Source organism: Leguminivora glycinivorella, chromosome 18 (assembly GCF_023078275.1).
Source record: "Leguminivora glycinivorella isolate SPB_JAAS2020 chromosome 18, LegGlyc_1.1, whole genome shotgun sequence".
Lineage (NCBI taxonomy): Eukaryota > Metazoa > Arthropoda > Insecta > Lepidoptera > Tortricidae > Leguminivora > Leguminivora glycinivorella.
Window position 1 is genome coordinate 16,824,970 of NC_062988.1, and position 22,246 is coordinate 16,847,215.

A 22,246-nucleotide genomic window follows, 5' to 3' on the forward strand; every position below is an offset into this window, starting at 1 on the left:
CCATCTTAAATCAAAGTAGTAAATCAAACACCGAGCTCAGATGACAACTGGTTTATTGAAATAATAACGGGTAGATTTTACTTATTCTTAAGCTACCTACAACATCTTTCCCATAAAAATAAAAAGCATGCAATATAGAAACACAGTCTAAACTTATCTTCAGTAAACAGTTTATTAAAGAGTATTACCTACAATACCTACTAGCGTATAGGACGCATAGGTTGGTATACAACTCAAGTAAACTAGTATACACTTACTCATTCGTCTTCTCTTTGTTTTTTAAAAAAGCAACAAAAAAAAAATCAAAAGTAATAGTAAGCAAAAAGAAGAGAGAATAATTATCTCAACATAAAATGGCGTATATACTTATACCTACAAACTACATACTTATTTAAGTTATTAAATGAGTACAAGTAATCAGGCATAGGTATCTAAAATAAACTATTAATATCAATACCCATTTTGCGAGCTCTGTTACGAGTCAATGTGGGCTCATTTAACACGGTAGTCTGGGCAGTACCGCCACCGCTCGGTCCCGGGTTCGGAGCTGGCTCGGCAGTGGGCGCAGCCTTTACATCGAGCGGACTTGAACCCAGTGCTAGCGACTGCGTGGACGGTGGCGGGGACACGCCCGGCTCGCACTTTATTAAATGCCTGCGATTACGACGGTATTCCATACCTCTCCGATTTCTTATTATGTATGATCGAGGAGTACTACATGTCTTTACAATTTTACCTCTCATTTTATTAGTTATGTTCGTGTGATCCATTATTATTACATCATCGTCAACATTTAATTTTCGAAGATACCTACAACGTTTGTCATAGTTTGTTTTGGTTTTATTCTGTTTTTCAATTAGTGCTTTATGGCACGACAAGTTCATATTTACCGGTTCTAACAAACTATGATGAACGGGCAGTCTGCAATTTAACCTTCGTCCCATTAGCAATTGCGCGGGAGAACCTATGTTACCGCGCGGCGTATTTCTGTAACTTAACAGATCTAGGTAGAAATCAGTACCACTATTTATTGATTTTGTTAAAATCTTTTTTAAACTTTGAACTGCACGTTCCGATTTCCCGTTTGACTGGTGATAATGGGGAGATGATGTTACGTGAGCAAATCCCCATTGATCTTTGAACCTATTAAAATGTAAATGTGGTTGCATTATCTGTAATTACTGTTTGCGGTATTCCGTATCTAGCAAAATTTTCTTTCATAACAGTAATTACAGACAATGATGTTATGTTTTTCAACTGTGCTACCTCAATGAATCCAGAGAAGTAATCAACCATAATCAAGAAGTACTGCTTTCTATATTCAAATATATCCATTCCTACTTTGCACCACGGCAGTTCTGGAATAGGTATAGGTAACATAGGTTCCCTAGCGGGAGCATTCTGGCACTCCTGGCAGGCCTCACAGCGCCGCACATACGACTCAATGTCGCGCGTGATGCCCGGCCAAAACAATACCTCTCGCGCGCGGCGCGCGGCTCTTGCAGCGGTCAATGCCCTGATGACCGTCATGAATGATTTTTAACATTTGTTCTCTTAACGCGGCAGGAATAAGAACAAGCTTATTTTTAAATATTATATCTGTAATAATATGTAACTCGTCTTTATAAGACCAAAAACATTTTAATTTTTCTGATACATCACGTCTGTTCTCCGGCCAACCCTTGTTTATATATTCTTTTAACTGGCATAAGACTTCATCTTTTTCAGTTTCATTTCTAATAAGATTTAATTTTGACTGTGACATTTGTACACTGTTCAACAATTGATTAACTTGATACACAACACATTTACTTATCGAGTCATCATATAAATCAGGAAGAGGCGCGCGCGATAAGGTATCAGGTATGTACATGTATTTACCAGGTTTATAGGTCACTTTTAAGTCATATACTTGTAAACGTAAAAGCATTCTCTGTAAGCGCACTGGGACGGTGTCTAACGGCTTCGTAAAAATACTTTCTAGTGGTTTATGGTCAGTTTCTACCAGAACATTATTTTGACCATAAATGTACTGATGATACTTCTCACACGCGAACACAATGGCAAGCATCTCTTTTTCTATTTGCGCATACCTCGTTTGTGTGTCGGTGAGCGTGCGCGACGCGTACTCGACGGGGCGGCCGGCCTGCAGCAGCGTGGCGCCCAGCGCCACCGCGCTCGCGTCCACCGACACCACCACGGGCTGCGACGCGTCGAACAGCGTCAACACCGGAGCGTTACACACTAACTCTTTCAGTTTAACGAATGCTGCGTCGTGCACGGAGTCCCAACACCAAACAGATTCTTTTTTAAGCAATCTGGTTAATGGAAAAGTATGTTCCGAATAATTAGGGATAAATTTAGACAAAAAATTTATTGCGCCTAAAAACCTCTCGAGTGATTTTTTATCCTCTGGTGCGGGCATATTTTTAATGGCTCTAGTCTTCTCGGGATCGGGTCTCATACCGTCTTTATTAAATACGTGCCCTAAGTACGTTACTTCTTCGACACATAACTTGCACTTTTCTTTATTAAATTTCAAATTAATTTCTGTTGCCCTGTCTAACAATTTATTTAATCTTTCGTCATGCTCTTCCTTCGTGCGACCCCAACAAATAATATCATCTATAAATGAATCAACGCCGTCTAAATTTTCTAACAACAGTTTAATTTTAGCATGAAATACTTCCGAAGCACAGTTAATTCCGTATGGCAAGCGTAGATACTGATATCTGCCAAATGGCGTGCCAAAAGTGCATAAGTCTGCACTCTCTTCATTTAACTGTACGGCCCAAAACCCCGAACTGGCATCTAAAACTGAAAAGTACCGGGCCCCGTGAAGCTTGGCAGCTATCTCGTTAATAGTCGGCAACTGAAAGTGAGCGCGCTGCACGGCGCAGTTGAGCGGCCGAGGATCGAGACAGATACGAAGTGACCCATTTTTCTTAGAGACGATAACTAACGCATTTACCCATCGAGTAGGGTGACTCACTTTACGTATAACCCCTAACTGTACCATTCTGTCTAACTCTTGCCGCAATTTATCGTGTAAACCTATCGGTACTTTCCGCGTCGCACTAATAACCGGCTGAACTGTCTTATCAACCACGATGTGGTATAGCCCTGGAAGACAACCTAGCCCTTCAAACAAATCACCATGTTTGGACAAGTCTATAGTATGGACGCGTTTAATCAACCCTAACTCAATACAACTGTCACGCCCCAGTACGCTTTCAGAGTGCTCATTGTCAGGGATGGCAAATTTTAATTTATACACCCGGTTATTATAATACCAATCTATTACAGATACACCTTTAATAGGAATAACATTTCGGGATCGGGAATAACCAAAAAATCTCATGTTCGGTTCGTGTACAATATTTTTAGGGTCTAAACCTAATCGCAAATACCTTTGATAAGATAACATATTTATATCGGCACCACTGTCCAGTTTAAAACGTTCCTCGCCATACTCACATTTTAGTGTCTCATACCAGTCCTTCGCCGACGAGTTAACTGACGATACATTACAAATCACCGGTATAAAAAACGACTCGCACTCGTTACCCGATTCATCGTCACAAATCGCAATGTCATACACCTTTTTATTGACAGATTTACTCACACACATTCGCGCAAAATGCCCATAGCCCTGACATACAAAACACTGCACTCCATTAGCCGGACACTTGCCGGGATCGCAGGCCTGCCCGCACCCCGGACACGGAGCGCGCTGGCGAGCGGGTCCGGGCGCGCCCCCGGCGCCGGCGCCACGGCTCGGCCTCCAGCGCCCGCCGCCGCCGCCCCGGCCGCCGCGGCCGGCCCTGCCGCTGCGGAACTGCACCACGTCCACTTGCGAGGGTCCCGCGCTTATTTTGAGCGCTTCCAGTCTCCGGGAACCGTCACTCGATACCTCGTCCGCTTGACAAATTTTTATCGCCTTATCGAGTGTCAAATCGTCCGTACGAAGCAAACGGTCTCTAACGATAGTGCTCTTTATGCCGCAGACGATACGGTCGCGAATCAAATCCTGTTCCAATGAGGAAAATGCACATGTTTTTGTTAATAACCTAAGTGCCGTTACGTATTGGCTTATCGTTTCTCCGTCTTCCTGGTTGCGAGTAAAAAACTTGTATCTTGCTAAAGTTATGTTAGGTTTCAGACCGAAATATGCATCAAATTTTTCTTGAAGGATTTTTATGCTATCGCGATCACCCTCCTTCTCAAAGTCGAACGTCTGATATGCATTGAACCCCTCGGGTCCAATTAAATTGATAAGCAAACTGGCCTGAGTCGCGGCGTCCTCTTTCACCACTTCAGATGCCTTAAGAAATAAGTTAAATTGTGTCTTCCAACATTGCCACGCGTCAGCCCGGCTGACGGGGCTTCCATCTGTACTGAGCTCGGGAGGCGGTCTCGCGTGTTCCATTTTAAATCGCACTTTAGCACAAACACAAAAACACAATAACTCCAATATTTCCAGCAATAACCACCAATAACTGTATAAATACTATTAATTTCTTCACCGCTGCCACCATGTAGTAAATCAAACACCGAGCTCAGATGACAACTGGTTTATTGAAATAATAACGGGTAGATTTTACTTATTCTTAAGCTACCTACAACAAGGACATCATCTTCAAAGCCAGGCCTAACGTAAGAAAAGTCATAACAAGTGGCGACCAAGTATCAGGAGGGTCCACCCCAAAAAAGCCAGGAGGAGAATGATAATATCATGACTCAGATGATAATCAGAGTACTGGGTACTAGGAAACTACTAAACAACACGATTCTAAATAGGTACATACTCTTCTATGATTAGTCCTTTAACCGTCGAGGCCTTTGCAACGCACTGGAGGATAGCTGCAGCTGGAGTAGGAGTACCTACAAACGGTCGCAGCCGAGACTTCGAACTACCGAATGATATCCGTAGAATTGGTTATTGGTCGCATATTCAAAGAATTATTTAATTGCATCCTTCGTAAGCTTTACAAGGCATTATCCCATAAAACATATACATTAAACAGTGGAATGAAAAAACTAAAAAAGTAAATGGACGATACTAGAAAATAATATTAGTTGATGGGTTACGTCAATCATTATAACAAAGATGTCAAGCTAGATGAAAGTAAATAAAGAAAAGTTATTGGATTTTACAAATTAATAGACAAAAGCATAGGCGATCAGGAAATAAAGACCAGCCCATGGAAGTAAAGGAAGTTTAGATACCTGTCTTGTTGGCTATTATCTTATCATGTTTTGCTTTTAAATTATATGTAAAAATCTTCTTGTAATAAAATGAAATACCACTTGAACCTACATAATCTATACGAAAATCTTTTAACAATGCTTTCTAAAAAGATCATGAAAGTATTCTCAAAGAAAAATTATGTACCTATGATATTACTGTCCCAAACCTGAAAAATAAGAAAAAACCTGGCAAATTCATATCTCTTTTTCTCGGGGAGCATTAACAAAACCCTCTTAAAAATAACAAATTACGCAAACAAAGACAATCTGTCTCCGGGTTTAAAACAATTATCGTAACAATAAACCCACAGAGCGCAAACTTCTTTAACCATGCGTTATCTTTCCGTCTGCCATTAACAAAGAAAACGCGGAAACTTCAACCCAAAGTTAAAGGGTTAAGTTTCAATTTAAAATCATATCGGGGATTTTGTATAGAAACGTTCGAATTTGAAAACTAAGGTCAAAGCCGTAAAGGTTAACATAAATTGTAATTTCAAAATTTACGTAACTGAGTTCAGGGTCGGATTGACAAAGGCATTATCGTGCAAATCTTTATCTTCGGAGCAGCGGCTTGACAACTGTAGGATTCAAAGAGATACCATTACATGGAAGAAACTTACATGATTCAATTTTGTTTGCCCAACTTGCTGTTGAGAATAAAAACCTTCCCGTTCATTTTCTCTCAAACGCGAATTAAGAATGATTAAACGAAGCATCATTTTCACTCAAACAGATTGTAAAAATTGTGGTAATTTTACGAAAAATGTCACAATTGTGTTTTTATTCAACCCCTTATTTGCCAAGAGTGGCACTGAAACTTGAGTAGTTTCATGTGCTCTGTCTACCCCTTTATGGGATACAGCGTGATTGTATGTAGGTATGTATGTTTAAGCCTTACCAAAATAGTTAGAATCATTAGTAAAGAAAGCAAGTTCCGTCGTCCGACATTATAACAGTGATGAAACAACGGTTTTCAGTGTATGTACGATTATATCTTTATCTTGATATCATAAAGGCTTCTGTCAAAGTTTTGTTACTTTATAATTTAAAGTGAAGAATAGAGCAAGAAGTATTTATTTTTCCATCGCAGACGAGCCCATATGGGTCATCTTTTAAATCTGGAACACTACAGTAGACATATTTTTGCCGAGCCACATTTCTAATATTTAAAAATATTGTTACGTTTTTCAAACATTTTTCGTGTAGGTATAATTATAAAGTTATAAAGTGACTATTGTTTCGTTTCTTCCTGGAAACAGAACAAATAACAATAATTTCCCGAACAATAGAAACTGCGCAGTTCTTCACGCTCAACCATAAATGTAACTCCTCATTCAAGATTCTAATTTGATTAAAACCAATTAAATTCGTCTTGTTGCAAAATGGAGCCCATTTCCTTTGCAAATTGATAGCCTCGAGCACTCAGTCAATGACATTGATGTCTTTTGTTGTAAGAAATAGGGATTGTTGGCTTACTCGGCGTTTTGCTCAATTATTCGTAACTATGTTTTCCTTGAGCTTTGATTCGCAAGCAAAGGTAGGCTGGCTTACATTTTAAAAAGAAATAAGTGAACAGACAGTTTCAAATAATATTAACGATATACAAAATCTAACCTGATTATGCCACTTGTTTGACAGAAATAAATACACCGTGGGCTGTTTAAACCCGACCGATTTTAACCACAGCTTCCTAAGCTTAAATGGAGTAAAAAAAGTGGTACAACATGTAGTCCAAAAACGCATAGTTTTTGAGATAATCACGATTTTAAGATTTTAAAAAGTTGAAAAATCTCAAGTATAACACATCCTAAGAATGTGACGTAATTAGTATCTGCGCAGAAACACAAAAAAAGTTACTGGCCAGTACCTAAGAACTAAGTTTGGTGTACAACTACAAAAAGTTTGTTTTTTATCATGCAGAAACATCTGCGTTTGTTGTCTGTGTTTTCAATCTGTTTGAGTGAAAATTATGTAACTACAAAAAGGTTTTAATACAGAGAGTATTTGCGTCCAATAAAGATGTGACTTACAGCTGAGTGACAGTGTATACCTACTCGTATAATCGCAACAATAATCTTTTCATCACATTTGCTGATTAAAGGTATCATTACGTCTACGTGTACTGAAGCATAATGTACTATTTTATTCCCAAGGGAATAATGGATTTAGTTTTAAAAATTAATACAATCAGTACAATACTGCAGGCAAAGGATGTTTCAATCTGCCAAGGATTTTTATTGCACAACAAAAATTTGACTATTAAGCTATAAAATATATTATACGGTATGAAAAATGCATTTTATTTATGTTTTACAATTATTTCAGTGTGTTTTGCATTTATTTCGTAAAATTTAGCTCAGATAAATTGTTATAATTTACAATCTGACAATTACTCTACTCGCGCTTGACCGCGGGCGTACGCGAGGCACCCACCGTTGCCTAGCAACGGAGAGTACAACATAAAAATAAGTACAATTTTAGTTCAATTATTATGATTTATATGCTTATTTGAATGTTGCATTTAATTTATATGCAGTATTTTCGTGTTTGTTTTCGTTCAAAAAGTGTTTGTTATCAAAAACAATGGATTTAATATGAATAATCTGATGTAGATCAGGATACACTACTGGTCGCAACGCCGCCGGTTGAAGGTTTTGCCTTATAACTGTTTCCTCTGTATTTTTCGCTCAAATGTGATGAAAAACATTGTGTGTAACTCGGGGAGTATGAATATTACTAACTCGAGTCTTTAAATCGCTCCGGCAAGCCGTCGCGATTTAACTTACTCTCGTTAGTAATATTCAACTTCCTCCCCTTGTTGCACAATGTACTATTATCTTTTCTTTATCACAAAATATCGCGAAACTTGACTCAGGTTTGCTGTTTGTTTCCGAGTTTTATTGCTAGAGTGCAAACGTATGTGACTTCGCTAATAACTGGCCGGTAAATTGAAGTTAAACGTTTGCTAAAATGTCAACGTCCAAAATTATTATTCTGTCACACGATAGGTTCTGTCATATTTCCTAATCGATTGAATTCAGCTAATTATTTGAATTTTCTGAGAAATGAGCTTGTTTAGTTTTTAATACCATAAGTAGTTTCGGAACGCATCCTAAATTGTTTACATTTATCATTAGAGCATTATTTATCGGTATTTGATGCTATTTCGATACAAAATAAAATTTCAGGGGTCTTAAACATTTTCTTAAAAGTTTAAAACATAAACATTTTATAATATATTAAGGTTAGCGGTAAAATCTTAATGTATTATTTGCGGCTTGCGGGTTATATTTAACTTAAAATTTCAAGATTTATTGCGGTGATTTACTAGTGCGGAACTTTAAATTATAAATAATGTGGAATTGTTACGTGTAGTTTTCATGTTGTGGTTTGTGTTAGGGTTTGGGATTCTATTGATTATATTGATTTGGGTTACGTATTCAAATACTACCAACGGAAAGATGGCGGCAGCTAGGCGGATACAGTTGTTGCAAATAAAACATCATACAGCGTGTCGTAGTATTGACGTATTGGATGCGTTGGCTCGGAATCCTGAATTGTCTCCAGAACAAGAAAGTGATTTCATAGTGCGGTTTCAAGACTTAGAAAAGGTTTATGAGACATTTACGGAAATGTTTTATGAACTTCAGCTCTCTGCTGCGGATATAGAGAGCTTTGATTTGGAAAGTCATCTTCAGGAGTATGACGCGTATAACAAAAAATACTATTTTATTAAACAACGGCATTTAGGGTTGACTAATTTAAACGCTTCAGCTAATGCGGATAATAGCTGTAGCAGCGGTAACAATAATGACAATCCTAAGAGCGCGCGGAATAGGGCAGTTCTCCCTAAAGTGAAACTTCCTACCTTTGCGGGACAGGTGGAAGAGTTTGTTCCTTTTATGGAATTATTCCAGTCGTTGGTGGGCAATGATGCCACCTTATCGGATACTGAGAAGATGTATTATTTAGCGGGGTCGCTTTTAGGCGAACCAAAGACTTTGACTCAGCATCTATCAGTCACAGGAGATAATTTTTCGGTCGCGATTGATTTATTGAATGCGCGGTATAACAACAAAAGGTTGTTAGCGGATCGTTTGTTGCACAACTTATTGAGTGCACCTCATGTAACTTCTAAGGGGGTAACTGGTTTAAAAATGTTTTTGAACACATTGATTGAAAACACAAAAGCGCTGGAAAAGATGGAATTTCCGGTGGATTCGTGGTGTTATTTGCTCTTCTACATCAACTTCCAAAAGTTAGATGGTAACTTGAAGAAACACTTTGAAGACAAGCACGCCGATAAAGAATTACCTACATTTGCGGACCTTATTAAGTTTTTGGAAACTGAAATACGGATTTTGGAATCCAGTGCGGAACCACAGGCCAGTACGTCGGCGGGAAGGCGTATTGGTGGTGGACAGAGCCAGGCGGTAAAGGCTCATGCGGCATTTCAAGGTGCGGGTTCGGCGTCGGCGTCGTCGTGTCGGTTATGCGGAAAAGGCGGACACTTTATTGCGAAGTGTGAGAAATTCTTGGAGATGAAGCCTGCAGCTAGGAAGCGTCAGGTCGTTTCACTTAGATTGTGCTTCAAGTGTTTGAACGGTCATAACATTGATAAGTGCACTTATAACAAGAACTGTTACAAGTGTAATTCGGCTAAACACCATTATTTATTACACTTTGATCTTCCGGCAACTGGTTCAGATCGTGAACAACGTTTGACGTCAAACGTGGCTACAAATGGAAAGTCTCACAATTCTGTCTCGTCCTTTCCAAGTGTTCCTGTTGTCAGTGCGCCCTTAACCAGCGGCAATCCAGAAGGTGCGGTTCCTGGAGTCTCTGGATTGATGGCATCACAGGCAAAGAAACCAAAGGTGTTACTTGCGACGGCAATAATAAGAGTTCTGGATAGCAGTGGACGCTACCAGGAGGCGCGGGCCTTACTGGACGGAGGGAGCGAGAGCACATTCATATCGGAGTCTTGTGTGCAGAGGTTAGGCTTAGAGCGGTTTAAGCCTGACGATCCAATCACAGGACTGGGCTGTACTCCTATAACCGGTTGTAGGGGAGCAGTTAATCTGACCATGACACCTAGGCTGACGGATCAGCCAGTGCTGGTGACTACGGCTAATGTCTTAAATAAAATCAGTTATAACCTGCCTGGATATTCGTTGCCGGCTCAGTTGGCGGATAATTATCGGGGACTGGATCTTGCGGATGAACAGTTCTTTGTGAGTCGAGAGATTGATATTTTATTAGGTGAGGATTTACTTTGTGACATTGTACTCAGCGGACGCATCAAAATCCATGATAACATTCCACGGGTGACAAAAACGGTGTTCGGACACGTTTTGTCAGGTCCTGTCAATATTGGAGTTTCCCTTCGAGTTCCTTGTGCGTCTCAGGCCTTTTTCTGTAGTACAAGCACAGATCGGATCTTAGAACGGTTCTGGGAGGTTGAAGACATCCCGTTTAAGGCGGAAAATCCTAAAGATCTTGAATGCGAGACCATTTTTAGAGATACCCATTCACGGACTGAAGAGGGTAGATACTCAGCACGGTTGCCTTTTATATCGGACGCCCCTGAACTCGGTAACACTGTACCCATAGCTATGAAGCGGTTTTTAGCCATGGAGAGGCGGCTCCTTGCAAAAGGCAACGAGGTCTTCAGGGAGAAATACACGGAGTTTATGCGGGAGTACGCCGAAACAGGACACATGTCACTGTGTGAAGGGGAACCAAACGACTACGCCAGTGGTAGTTACATTATACCTCATCATGGAATTTTTAAAAAGGATTGTGATAAGATTCGCGTAGTTTTTGACGCTAGTTGCGCATCTACTAATGGTGTTGCGCTAAATGATTGTTTGCATGCGGGTCCAAAACTACAGCGGGATATCGCGGAAATTATATGTAGGTTTAGGCTACATCGTTACGTGTTTACAACGGACATCAGGATGATGTTTAGACAGATTTTGATTGCTGAGGAGGATCGGCGTTTCCAGCTCATTTTCTGGCGGGAGTCCCCAGACTTACCTTTGCGTGTGTATCGGCTAAATACCGTAACATACGGAATGAAGTCAAGCCCATACCTTGCGATTCGGACGCTAAGGCAGTTGGCAGATGACGAAGAGATGCAGTTTCCTGCTGCGGCACAACTTCTGCGGTCTTCGGTGTATATGGATGACATTTTAGGCGGAGCCGATTCCATAGAAGACGCAAGCAAGTTGAAGCAGGAACTGACGGATTTACTACGCTCTGGCGGTTTTGAGCTTAGTAAATGGACGTCAAGCAGTAAGGAAGTCTTACAGGACATAGCAGAGGAGCATTTAGAAAAACCTCGCAAAATATTTGACAATGCGGATGGGCCTAGTTTCTATAAAATCCTAGGCGTTCAATGGGATTCTAGCAGTGACTGTTTCTCATATCGTACGAAGCTGGATGACACTAGTGGATGTACTAAGCGGTCAATATTGTCCACTTTAGCTAGAGCATTTGATCCATTGGGGTGGATCTGCCCAGTAATCTTTCAGGGCAAGGTCCTCATGCAGCAACTCTGGCTGAAAAATATGTCATGGGATGCGAAAGCTCCTGATGACGTAGTTGCGGAATGGCAAGGCATTTTAAAAGATATGCCTCTTATTTCAAATCTGCGGTTGGAACGCTTTGTCTTATTAGACGTTAAATCGTGTTCTCTGCATGGTTTCTCAGATGCATCAGAACTGGGGTATGGTGCAGCGGTTTATCTGAGGACTGTAGGACATGACGGAAGGGTCAAAGTTAGTATAATGATGGCAAAATCAAGAGTTTCGCCGGTTAAATCGAAACTAACTATACCGAAACTTGAATTAAGCGGTGCGGCGTTGCTAGTCAGACTTTTGAAATACGTTGTTGCTGCAATCAGTGATGACCTGACGATAGACGGAATCTTCGGATGGTGTGACAGCACTATCGTTCTCTCGTGGTTGAAGACATCGCCACATTTGTTGCAGACTTTTGAGGGCAATCGAGTTTCTCAGATTCTAAATTGCGGTTTAAACATAGCCTGGAGACACTTACCTTCAGAAATGAACCCTGCTGATGTCGCGAGTCGCGGTTGTCGCGCGTCAGTACTATTGGAGCATCCTTTATGGTGGGGACCTCCTTGGTTATCAGGTGATGCGGAGACCTGGCCCAGGAATATAATGGACAAAGCGGAAGATCCATTACCTGGATTGCGGAAAGTGAAGGTAAATGTTCAGGCCCTGGTCGGGATTGTTGACAAAGATAATATTTTTACGCGGTTTAGTTGTTTAAATATGCTATTGACGGTCGTAGCATATTGTTTCCGGTTTGTCAACAATGCCAGGCCTTTGTCCGAGAAACTTAGGGGGGTATTATCAGTCCCAGAGCGACGGTTCGCTTTGCAGCGGTTAATCAAATTGGTTCAGCAGGAGGAGTTTGCGGATGATATCCACTGCTTAGACCAGAATAAACAATGTTCCAAGCGGCTACGTCGGCTTTTGCCGTTTATTGCGGATGACGGTTTATTGCGCGTTGGAGGTCGTCTGGAGCATTCAAGTTTGTCTTTTCCACGAAAGCATCCGGTGATTTTACCAAAATCACATGCTCTAACGGTTTTGATCGTGGATCATTTTCATGTGACCTATTGCCACGCGGGGGCAACGGTTTTGATGTCGGTATTACAGCGGCAATTTTGGATTATTTCTGCGGGACAAGTGACTCGTACACGAATTTTCAAGTGTATGAAATGTTTTAAAACCAAAGCCAGACCAACAGCGCCGATTATGTCAGCGCTGCCATGGGATCGAGTTAATTCAACTGGTGTGTTTCACACAGTTCAAACTGACTTTGCTGGTCCATTCAGCATTAAGCAGTCTCGTTTGCGGAACGCAAAAATTCTGAAGGCGTATCTTTGCGTATTTATCTGTTCTGCATCCAAAGGGGTTCATTTGGAGTGTGTCACTGACCTTTCGACAGAAGGGTTTCTTGCGGCTTTGACACGGTTCACATCTCGACGCGGAATGCCGAGTGTGATACGTTCAGATTGCGGAACCAATTATACAGGTGCCAACAGATACTTGGATGATGTGCGGAAATATTTGGCTTCTGAGGAAGCACAACAAGGGCTTAGCGACGGCGCGGCCAAACAGTCTATAACGTGGCGGTTTAATTCGCCAGCGGCGCCACATTTCGGTGGTCTTTTTGAGGCGACCGTAAAGTCGGCTAAGACACTATTGCGGCGCGTCATAGGTGAACAGGTTTTGACGTTTGACGAATTGGTAACGGTATTTACCAGGGTGGAGGCAGTCCTTAATTGTCGTCCTCTATGCCCATTGACCCAAGATCCTAATGAATTGGAGGTTTTGACGCCTGCTCATTTACTTATTGGAAGACCTTTGCTTTCGGTTCCGGAGTACAATTTCGAGGACATTCCGAACTCACGGTTGAATCGGTTTAACTTAATACAAGCTATGTCTCAACGGTTGTGGAGAAAATGGAGTGAACAATACCTCCATTCTCTTCAAATGCGTAGGAAATGGACATCTCCAACTGATCCGCCTCAGCTGGGTGATCTTGTCCTGATAAAGGAGGAGAATTTACCTCCTCTAAAATGGAAGTTAGGTAGGATAGAAGATCTGCTACCCGGCAAAGACGGTGTTGTTAGGGTAGTACGTCTCAAAACTTCTACAGGTAGCCTCACGCGGCCTGTTGTTAAAATTTGTAGGCTTCCTTTGGACGACTAAGCGGAGTTAGCGGTACCAAATTGTTTTAATTTAGTGTTTTATTTTCTTTGTTTATTGTTGATAAAGGCTTTAGCCTTTCTCGGGCGGGGGAATGTTTAGTTTTTAATACCATAAGTAGTTTCGGAACGCATCCTAAATTGTTTACATTTATCATGTCTCGCTCTCACATCATTTTATCATATATATTTATCTCGTATGGGGAAATTACGGGCATGCGCAAAAGGCGTTATCTTTAGAACAAGATTTAAACAATATGACATGAAAGAAGAAAAAGAATATGTCAGAAGATGAAGAAAAAAAAAAAATCGTTGACGTTCACGGCGGTGGTGAACTGCGGAAAGAAATCTTGTGAAATCACATTACGGCGAGCGGAAAAGCCGTGGATTTCTAAACCAATAGATATAACAATAAGCGGCCAAAGGCCTACACGTCAAAGCGCGGGTGAGTGTAGGGCTTTATTTTATCTATTTTTCTTTTAAGTTCTCCCCATTTGTTCGCATTCCGAAAACGGGTGGAATCTTCCCAAGGCGTCGATTTCCGGACTGAACCAGCGCCCTTTTGTCCAAGAACCCAAACTCACGCCAATCGGGTGGCGGGGAGGCTCTTGGTACAGAGCTTAATGATCTACTGGAAGATGTGGATTTGAAAAAACGAAGAACAATCTGGTTCCAGCACGACGGTTGTCCAGCCCACTTCGGCCTTTAATTGCGAAATTGGTTAAACGACGAATACCCAAGCAGATGGATAGGACGCGGAAGTAATGTTCTTGCCTAGTCCGCTAGGACGCCGGAGTTAACGCCGTTGGATTTTTATTTATGGGGGACACTGAAGGACAAAGTTTTACTCGAAACCAGTGCATTCAAGAGAGGAATTGTTATTAAGAATTGAATTACAGCAGCGTCAGAAAAAATGAAAGCAAATTTTGTGAACCTTAATGATCAAATACGTTTAAGACTTAATGTTTGTGCCCTTCGAAAACCTTATTCATTAAAAACATGTTATCGTATGTCTTGTTTCTTTTCTTTTTGTCCGATTTTCATAGGTTTGTGACAAAAAGATGAATGTCAACATTGTGAATTCATATTTATGTACGAACGGGTCTACCACGATATAATTTCATGGTTTTAACCTTAATACTGTGACCATAGCTAGAAAAACCTGGCTGAAACGTAGGAATTAAGATCTTAATCTTATTAAGATCTGATCTCGATCAGGTATTTACATTTTCTTATTCACACTCTCAAATAAAGATTTGTTCATAATGAAGTGCAAAGCTTAATTGATTTATTTTGTTACAAAAGTTAAAAAATTAATAATGCGTAATTGGACCTATGTTCATATAACATTATTTACTTGTAATTAAGTCAGGAATATGTGGTTGAAATCGGTCGGGTTTTAGCGGCCCACGGTGTATATTACATAGGACATCCTTACATAGATCGACCTCACTTGAGCATACTGTGGGGCTTAGGTAGGCTCAGAATGCTTGGTTTGTGGGATTTTTCCTTTCTGTTAAATTAGACACGTCGTTAGTATCATTAACATATTTTTTCGTAAGTACGTGCGTGCTTTCGGGCATCAGGAAGCTGACAGGCGTGGCCTAGGAGCTGTCAGTCGCTACTTCAGTACGGTGTAATTTAATAGAATAAAAACCATATCCATAATAGGTGAAATTGCTTTTCTTGTTAACATAACGAAACGTAAGGTGCATTGTGACGCTTGTCACGCAGAAATTGCCCATAATATTATTGATGAAGAAATAAGCAGGACATGTGAGCAAGAAGGCAGCCGGATCCAAGAGTATTAAAAAAAGGACTTATGAAAATAGAAAACCAAAGTTGGCATCTGGCTACCAATAAGCTAGTGCCAACCTTCGACGAAAAAAAATCCGGCATCATCAGAAAATGGGAATAAAGTGGTAGGTGACAAAATAACTAAAGCCAAGTCAGTGGCTCTGATGAAGGTCCCTACACAATTTCAGCTCCTGGCAGACTATTTTAGCGATGGAATGAGAATGATTGTGTTTAGTTCTCCTAATGCTAGAACTCGGCTTGAAGTCTCAGGTACTGGAAGGGCAACCTAAAAAGGTGATGATGAACCAACACTAAATGTCGAAATATGCGTGTGCTATTTTCATTGCTGTAACACCCTAATCAGACAGGCAAAATAATTAGGGGTGAAATAAGCTCCTAGCAATGGGAGTATTATTTCCCCATGCCGCAAATTGTCGTTGCTACCCGGAGGCGATATACCAGAAGGTGACTGAATATACAGAAGATGACTTAAAAACATTATAATGTTTCGATTTCTGGATGAAGGGTGGCATTATACAATGTAGTGCGTATATTAACTGCGTCATCGTACAAACAACGTCGTGGAAGGATGGAACCATAGCCTCAACACAAATATCAACTCAAAATGATACTTCGTACTATACGGAATGAAGCGTCACTAGTACTAAAATGCGACCAGTTAGAGCGAGTTCACTTAAGATCTGGACCAAAGCGCCGCAAGTTGACGATTGCAAAAGATCGTCGCATAATACATGCGCAAACACAATTGAAAAATAAATAAATAAGCATCGTACATTCCCTGGAGAAATTACAACATCCAACATTTAAATTGTTAGTTCTTGCTCAGACAGTCCAGCACAAGTCGCGCTCTCGCCCGTCAGCCCATGCATAAAGTTGTAGCCAAAATGCATTAAAACGCACATCGTATCAGCATGACTACGAGAAGTCGAGCTTAAGCGGAAACACCAAGCCCACGCCTACCATCCTCGTCCGCCTCGTCCAGTTCTCCGTCCATATCGTTGTCAGGCGACGAGTCCTAAACATATAAGTGCAATTTATGAGTCTAAAAGACACCTTAATTTAAATATTTTATTGCATATTGTTGGTAGGTGCCTACCTATTGCTAGCACTAGACTAGCCTTGGCATTACCCCTAAGACAATAATAATAAATAACATATTGTACAAATTATATATTATAATATATTATTTTAGCGATGAAATGAGAATTATTGTGTTTAGTTCTCCTGATGGAACTCGGCTAGCCAAGTAAAGCATTTTTTTTATGGATGAGAATTGCCAAGCTTGTGCAGCACCGTTTCGACAGATTTACGCGATTCACGCTGAAATAAGCAGTATTGAGGGAATAAATACTGTACGTTTGATTTTTGCTTTAATAATTTTAATGAGTCATCTACCGCAACCACTATCCGCGAGGGGTCTCCATCAACAGACTCAGGCAGAGATTCTCTCAGCTATTCACACTCAAGCTCAAGCTCACGGTAACATCAAAAATAACGGACCTGGACACCAAACTCGCCACCGCATCCCAAACAATAGAGTCGTTACAAACAGCTAAATAGAATGTATGGATACCTGAGGGAGTTGGCACCACCACCATCCCTACCTCATCTCCCGGCAGGTCCCCCACACCGTGACAGATCAGTCTCTCTTCAAGGCAGCGGCCTCCACCTCTCGCGTGGGAAGCGTAGCGTTAAGGTATGGGTTGTAAATCTTAAGATATAAATAATGTTTATTTTAACCTAGTGAAGTCTCAGGTACTGGAAGAGCAACCTAGTTAAGGAACCCACCACTACGATACTGAACCCTAACAATCTGCAACATTGTATGACATTACGTAAAGTTCTAGTTAATTTTTGCTAATCCGATGTCAAAACCAAACGACACGTAGAAAAGTCATAAAATATACAATTTGTAGGCCATACGTGAGATTTCCAAGGTGTTACACATCCTGGTGGCGCGTTTCTTAATCACTCATTGTGAGAATTAGTATATAAGGAGGCTGCGTCCCTCCATTAGTGTCAAAACCAAACGACACGTAGAAAAGTCATAAAATATATAATTTGTAGGCCATACGTGAGATTTCCAAGGTGTTACACATCCTGGTGGCGCGTTTCTTAATCACTCATTGTGAGAATTAGTATATAAGGAGGCTGCGTCCCTCCATTAGTCATTCCGGGTCTCCTCCTCTCTCAGAGCAGTTGTAAACTACTTAATAAGTGCATTATAACTTTAAACCATACTCTGTTGGTTTTATTCGTCTACATCATCACCTACGACCCAACTAGCAAAAAAGTCTTGGATTGCGCACTTTATAAGAGTGGTGGGCTTATATCACTCTTATAATTGTTTTGGAACATGTTACTGCTCTTATATTAGCCTTAGACAAGCTAGTACGGACTCTAGAACACTCTGTCTCATTACTTAGTCTCATATATGTATATAAGCGCATTTTATAATACTATTATAAGCCTCTTACTCCTACAATAACATTTACGTAGATTCATTGTTCTTGAGAGTAACTGTTCTTATAGTCCTCTTCTCTAAGTTTATTTGATTTTATAATGGTCCTGATAAATGCTCTTGTAAGAATGTCAGACTAATATCAGCATAACATAAAAACACTATAAGTACATACTTTTTTCATCTTATTTAAAACTATTATAAGGTCAATAGCAGTAGTTAAGTAAGATATTAGAGTGATATTGGATCATTTGATGTTATAATGGTCTTAATAAATGCTTTTGTAAGAATTTCAGACTAATATCAGCATAACATATGCTACACATATGATACATGCACAGGGAACGTGTTAAATCAATTTTGGGAACACAGTTGTAAGTATACAACCATTTCACATCACCAACTTTGTCATTTAAATAAAAAGTAAAAACAATAAGTATACTTGTATTTATATGGTCAAGTGATATAAAATCAGGTCAAGATTAAGAAAATGAGGTTTTATATAGTTAAAGCAAGGAATCCTAAATTAATTAAACATGGCCGTATCATTGGTATTCAAGAACGCTAATATTATAGTAAATTATCTTATAATAGTCTAATAGCGCACTGAGAAAATGCAACTATAACAATGGCGTCTTTTTACTGCAAATAAAGAAATAAAATAATTAACGAGGATACAAAATACTATTATTTGAGTGGGCGCATGAAATTTGAAGTGTAAATAAGGGTCTATTTTACAGTAAATAATATTTTCCAAGAGTCTAATGTTGGATCAAAATAAGCCTATGCAGGCTTATAAAATACTTACGTGAAAGCGATATTAGCCTAAGAAAGCTTAAATTAGTTTTGGCAAGATTACTGTAAAAGCGAACAGTATGCAATAAAAGTGATGTTAGAACGATATTAAAATAAATACGCTTATAATTGTGCCCAAATCCAGGCTTCTACGATGATATAGAATCAATATAAAACCAAAAAAATTTAGTCTTGAGATCGTTGTAAGCGCGACTTTTGCTAGTTGGGGAGACAGTCAGTGCTCCAGTATCAAGCTCCTCGCGAAAGCAACCCTTCGCGACGACATTTGTACCTAAAAAGGTTTCCATAAACTTCGTGGTGATAAATAATCCTTAATGTGGAAATATGCGGGTGCTATTTCCACTTCTGTAACACCCTTATTAGAATGGCCAAATAATTAGGGGTGGAAAAAGCTCCTAGCAACGGAAGAATTGTATCCTTATCAAATTGCCGTTGCTGTCCGGAGGCGATATACCAGAAGGCTGGAAATATATAAAAACGAGGTATTTCCAGGGGATGGCTTAAAAAATATGTTGAGAATTTCTGGATGAAGGAGGAGTATTATAGAATTTGGTGCATATATGGACTACGTCATCGTACTAACAACGTTGTGGAAGGGTGGAACCGTAGCCTCAACACAACCTCCAACAAAAATGAAGTCCAACTTATGGAAATTCTTCATACTTTACGAAATGAAGCGTCATTTACTCAAATGCAACCGGTTAGAGCGATTTCAATTAAGATCTGGACCAAAGCGCCGCAAGTTGACAGACGCAAACGATCGCTGCTTAATACAAGCCCAAACACAATTAAAAAAAAAGAAATAAGCATCGGACATTTCCTGGAGAAATTACGACTTCCAAAATTTTAATTATTACCTATTTTCTTGCCCAGGCGGTTTAGCATAACTTGCGATCTAGCCCGTACAGTAAAGTTGTGACCAGAATGCATTAAAACGCACGTGTCTGAAATATCATTTGTATGACAACACAATTCAAGAAATACATAACGTATCACCACAATTACGAGAAGTCAAGCTAAAGCGGAAACAACAAGTCGACGTCCACCATCCCCGTCCGTATCTTGAGTATCTTCGTCAGGCGAAAAGTACGCCACGGCGCCCGACTCCCGACGGGTCCAGCGACGACAGCGGGCCGCCGCCGCCACCACCACCACCTGCGCGACGACTCGACGAGGTTGTTTTTACAACCTCATTCGTCCGTGGATGGTAAGGAGACGATTTGATATGCTGAAGCTGTGGACAGGCTTGGGGCCTGCGGGACATTTGACATACTCGGCTCCTGCTGCCGGTGGTTTAGTGCGTCGCATGAGATGGACTCAAAAAATCAACAAGAATGTCATTCGTGCCTATTATGGGGCTACAGATGGGGGGAGAAATTTCCATAAGTGAAATCTATCCTATTGACAACCAACAATGTGGTATCTTTTATCTGAAAATGTTACATATATCTACAGCCAATGCAGATATAATTATGTGACGCATGAATATATTCTGTTATAGGGGAGAAATCATCACCGTCGTCCAAACCGTATCCGGCTATGGCGACTCCTTGTTATAGTCCATGTGGTCTGTTTTGGTTTTGGTGGGCTCTTAAATGACTCGCAAAACCGAACTTGGTTTTAAACGTGCGATTACACGGAGCACAATATAGCTGGCCAGCTGTGTTATATATGTAAGTGTAGGACGGCTTTGGTCTGGTCTTCCGGGAGTAGTATGGAGTGACCGCCATATTTATTTTCTCCCCTTGCTTGGTATTTCCGCAACACGTGATCGAGAACAGTGAACTAATGCAAGAACAGTGAATAAATTAATTATATTTTTATTAACTACAACGACACAGTCTTGTCAAAGGAGACGAGAATGAAACGGACTAATTTTAAAACCTTATAAAACATTGTAAACGAAACATTGCAGGCGCTGCAGTGTTGTAAATTACTTTTTACGTTGTCACGAACTTAGCTAACAGACACAGTAAACAGTTTTAAATTAAAATTATCAGGTACAAGTCGTATGTAGGTACATAAAATTAATAACAGAGGGATGTTTTTGAACCGAAAATATGGTAAGTCGCTAAATAATAATTTTCTACTTGTCGATTGTAACTTATGGTTTAAGATTGCATAGACTAACTACGATATTGGCCAGAGTTTCACTCTTTTCAACGCTAGATAATGGATTGTCTAAGTATATCACTCCCTATATGGGCGGACACCCTGAGATCTAAAAGTGAGGCCCTTTTGCGTCGTCCTCAACGAGCCATAGCTCTCAGGGTGGCTCGAGCGTACCGCGACAATTCGTACGCGGCAACTAGCCTACTTGCCGGAAGCCCACCGTGGGACCTTGAAGCCAAGGTTCAATCCGCGGTCTATTGGTGGGTGACGGCAGCAAGGAGGGAAGAGAACTGGCCTGCCCCTGAAGAAATCCAAAAGTGGAGAGAAGAAGCACGAGAAGTGCTTTTCAAAAAGTGGTCGGAGCGTTTGGAGATCCCGGGTGCTAGCCGGGAACTGGTGGCCGCTGTTCATTCCCTCGTTCTAAAAGAATGGGTGGAACGTAAGTACGGCGCACCTTCTTTCCATCTCACGCAGCTCCTGACGGGGCACGGCTGTTTCGGCTGGTAGCTGTGTGAGAAAGCGGGAAGGGAGCCTACAACAGCGTGTCACCATTGTGATCGAAGAGCCGTGGACACGGCCCAACACACGCGCGAATAGTGCCCTGCGTGGGATGAGCCTCGCGCTGCCCTGTCCACGGTTATAGGGGGTGTCCTCTCACTGCCGGCGCTAATACGCCATATGCTTAGCAGTGAAGAGGCGTGGGAGGCAGTGACCACCTTTAGCGTCGTTGTCATGACGCAAAAGGAGGCCGCCGAACGAGTGCGCGAGGATGACGCCAACTTGCTTCGTCAGCGCCGCAGAAGACTAGGCAGGCGGCGAAGAGTCTTCGCAGAGAGACTGATGCCGCCCTAACCGAAACTTGCAGGTGATGGACCGGGAGCTACATCACCCGCCTGAAGAGTTTCCGTGCTGGAAGACCCTCAAGTGTTCCAAGGGTGCCTTCAGCGGAGTAGGCTGCATGACCAGCCACAAGAGCCCGGCCCGCAAGGGCAACGCTGTTCTACAACCGTGTTCCCGAAACCCCGCCCAAGGCGAGCGTCGGA

At 41.0% G+C, this 22,246-nt stretch overlaps 2 protein-coding genes across 2 annotated transcripts; one reads left to right on the forward strand and one right to left on the reverse strand.

Annotated features, from left to right (window-relative positions):
• Positions 1-492: 492 nt before the first annotated feature.
• LOC125235799 lies at positions 493-4,429 on the reverse strand. The gene is made up of 5 exons (XM_048142386.1): positions 3,662-4,429; positions 2,829-2,944; positions 2,094-2,318; positions 1,267-1,516; positions 493-654 (listed from the first exon to the last, which is right to left on the reverse strand). Exons 1-5 carry the CDS (start codon positions 4,427-4,429, stop codon positions 493-495), a joined length of 1,521 nt encoding a protein of 506 aa, XP_047998343.1.
• A 4,978-nt stretch (positions 4,430-9,407) lies between these two features.
• LOC125235800 lies at positions 9,408-20,650 on the forward strand. Its single transcript, XM_048142387.1, has 4 exons — positions 9,408-12,813; positions 13,321-13,506; positions 20,100-20,298; positions 20,593-20,650. Exons 1-4 carry the CDS (start codon positions 9,408-9,410, stop codon positions 20,648-20,650), a joined length of 3,849 nt encoding a protein of 1,282 aa, XP_047998344.1.
• The last annotated feature ends 1,596 nt before the right edge of the window (positions 20,651-22,246 follow it).

Excerpts from the sequence above, each read along its gene's own strand:
- LOC125235799 (XM_048142386.1), bottom strand. The coding sequence starts at position 4,429 with ATGGAACACGCGAGACCGCCTCCCGAGCTCAGTACAGATGGAAGCCCC. Across the intron at positions 2,319-2,828 it reads GCCAAGCTTCACGGGGCCCG|ATTGCTTAAAAAAGAATCTG; the intron begins GTACTTTTCAGT and ends TCCATTAACCAG. Across the intron at positions 655-1,266 it reads ACTTCTCTGGATTCATTGAG|GCATTTAATAAAGTGCGAGC; the intron begins GTAGCACAGTTG and ends TCGTAATCGCAG.
- LOC125235800 (XM_048142387.1), top strand. The coding sequence starts at position 9,408 with ATGTTTTTGAACACATTGATTGAAAACACAAAAGCGCTGGAAAAGATG. Across the intron at positions 13,507-20,099 it reads ACTATTGCGGCGCGTCATAG|AAGTCAAGCTAAAGCGGAAA; the intron begins GTGAACAGGTTT and ends CACAATTACGAG. Across the intron at positions 20,299-20,592 it reads ACCTCATTCGTCCGTGGATG|GGGAGAAATCATCACCGTCG; the intron begins GTAAGGAGACGA and ends ATTCTGTTATAG.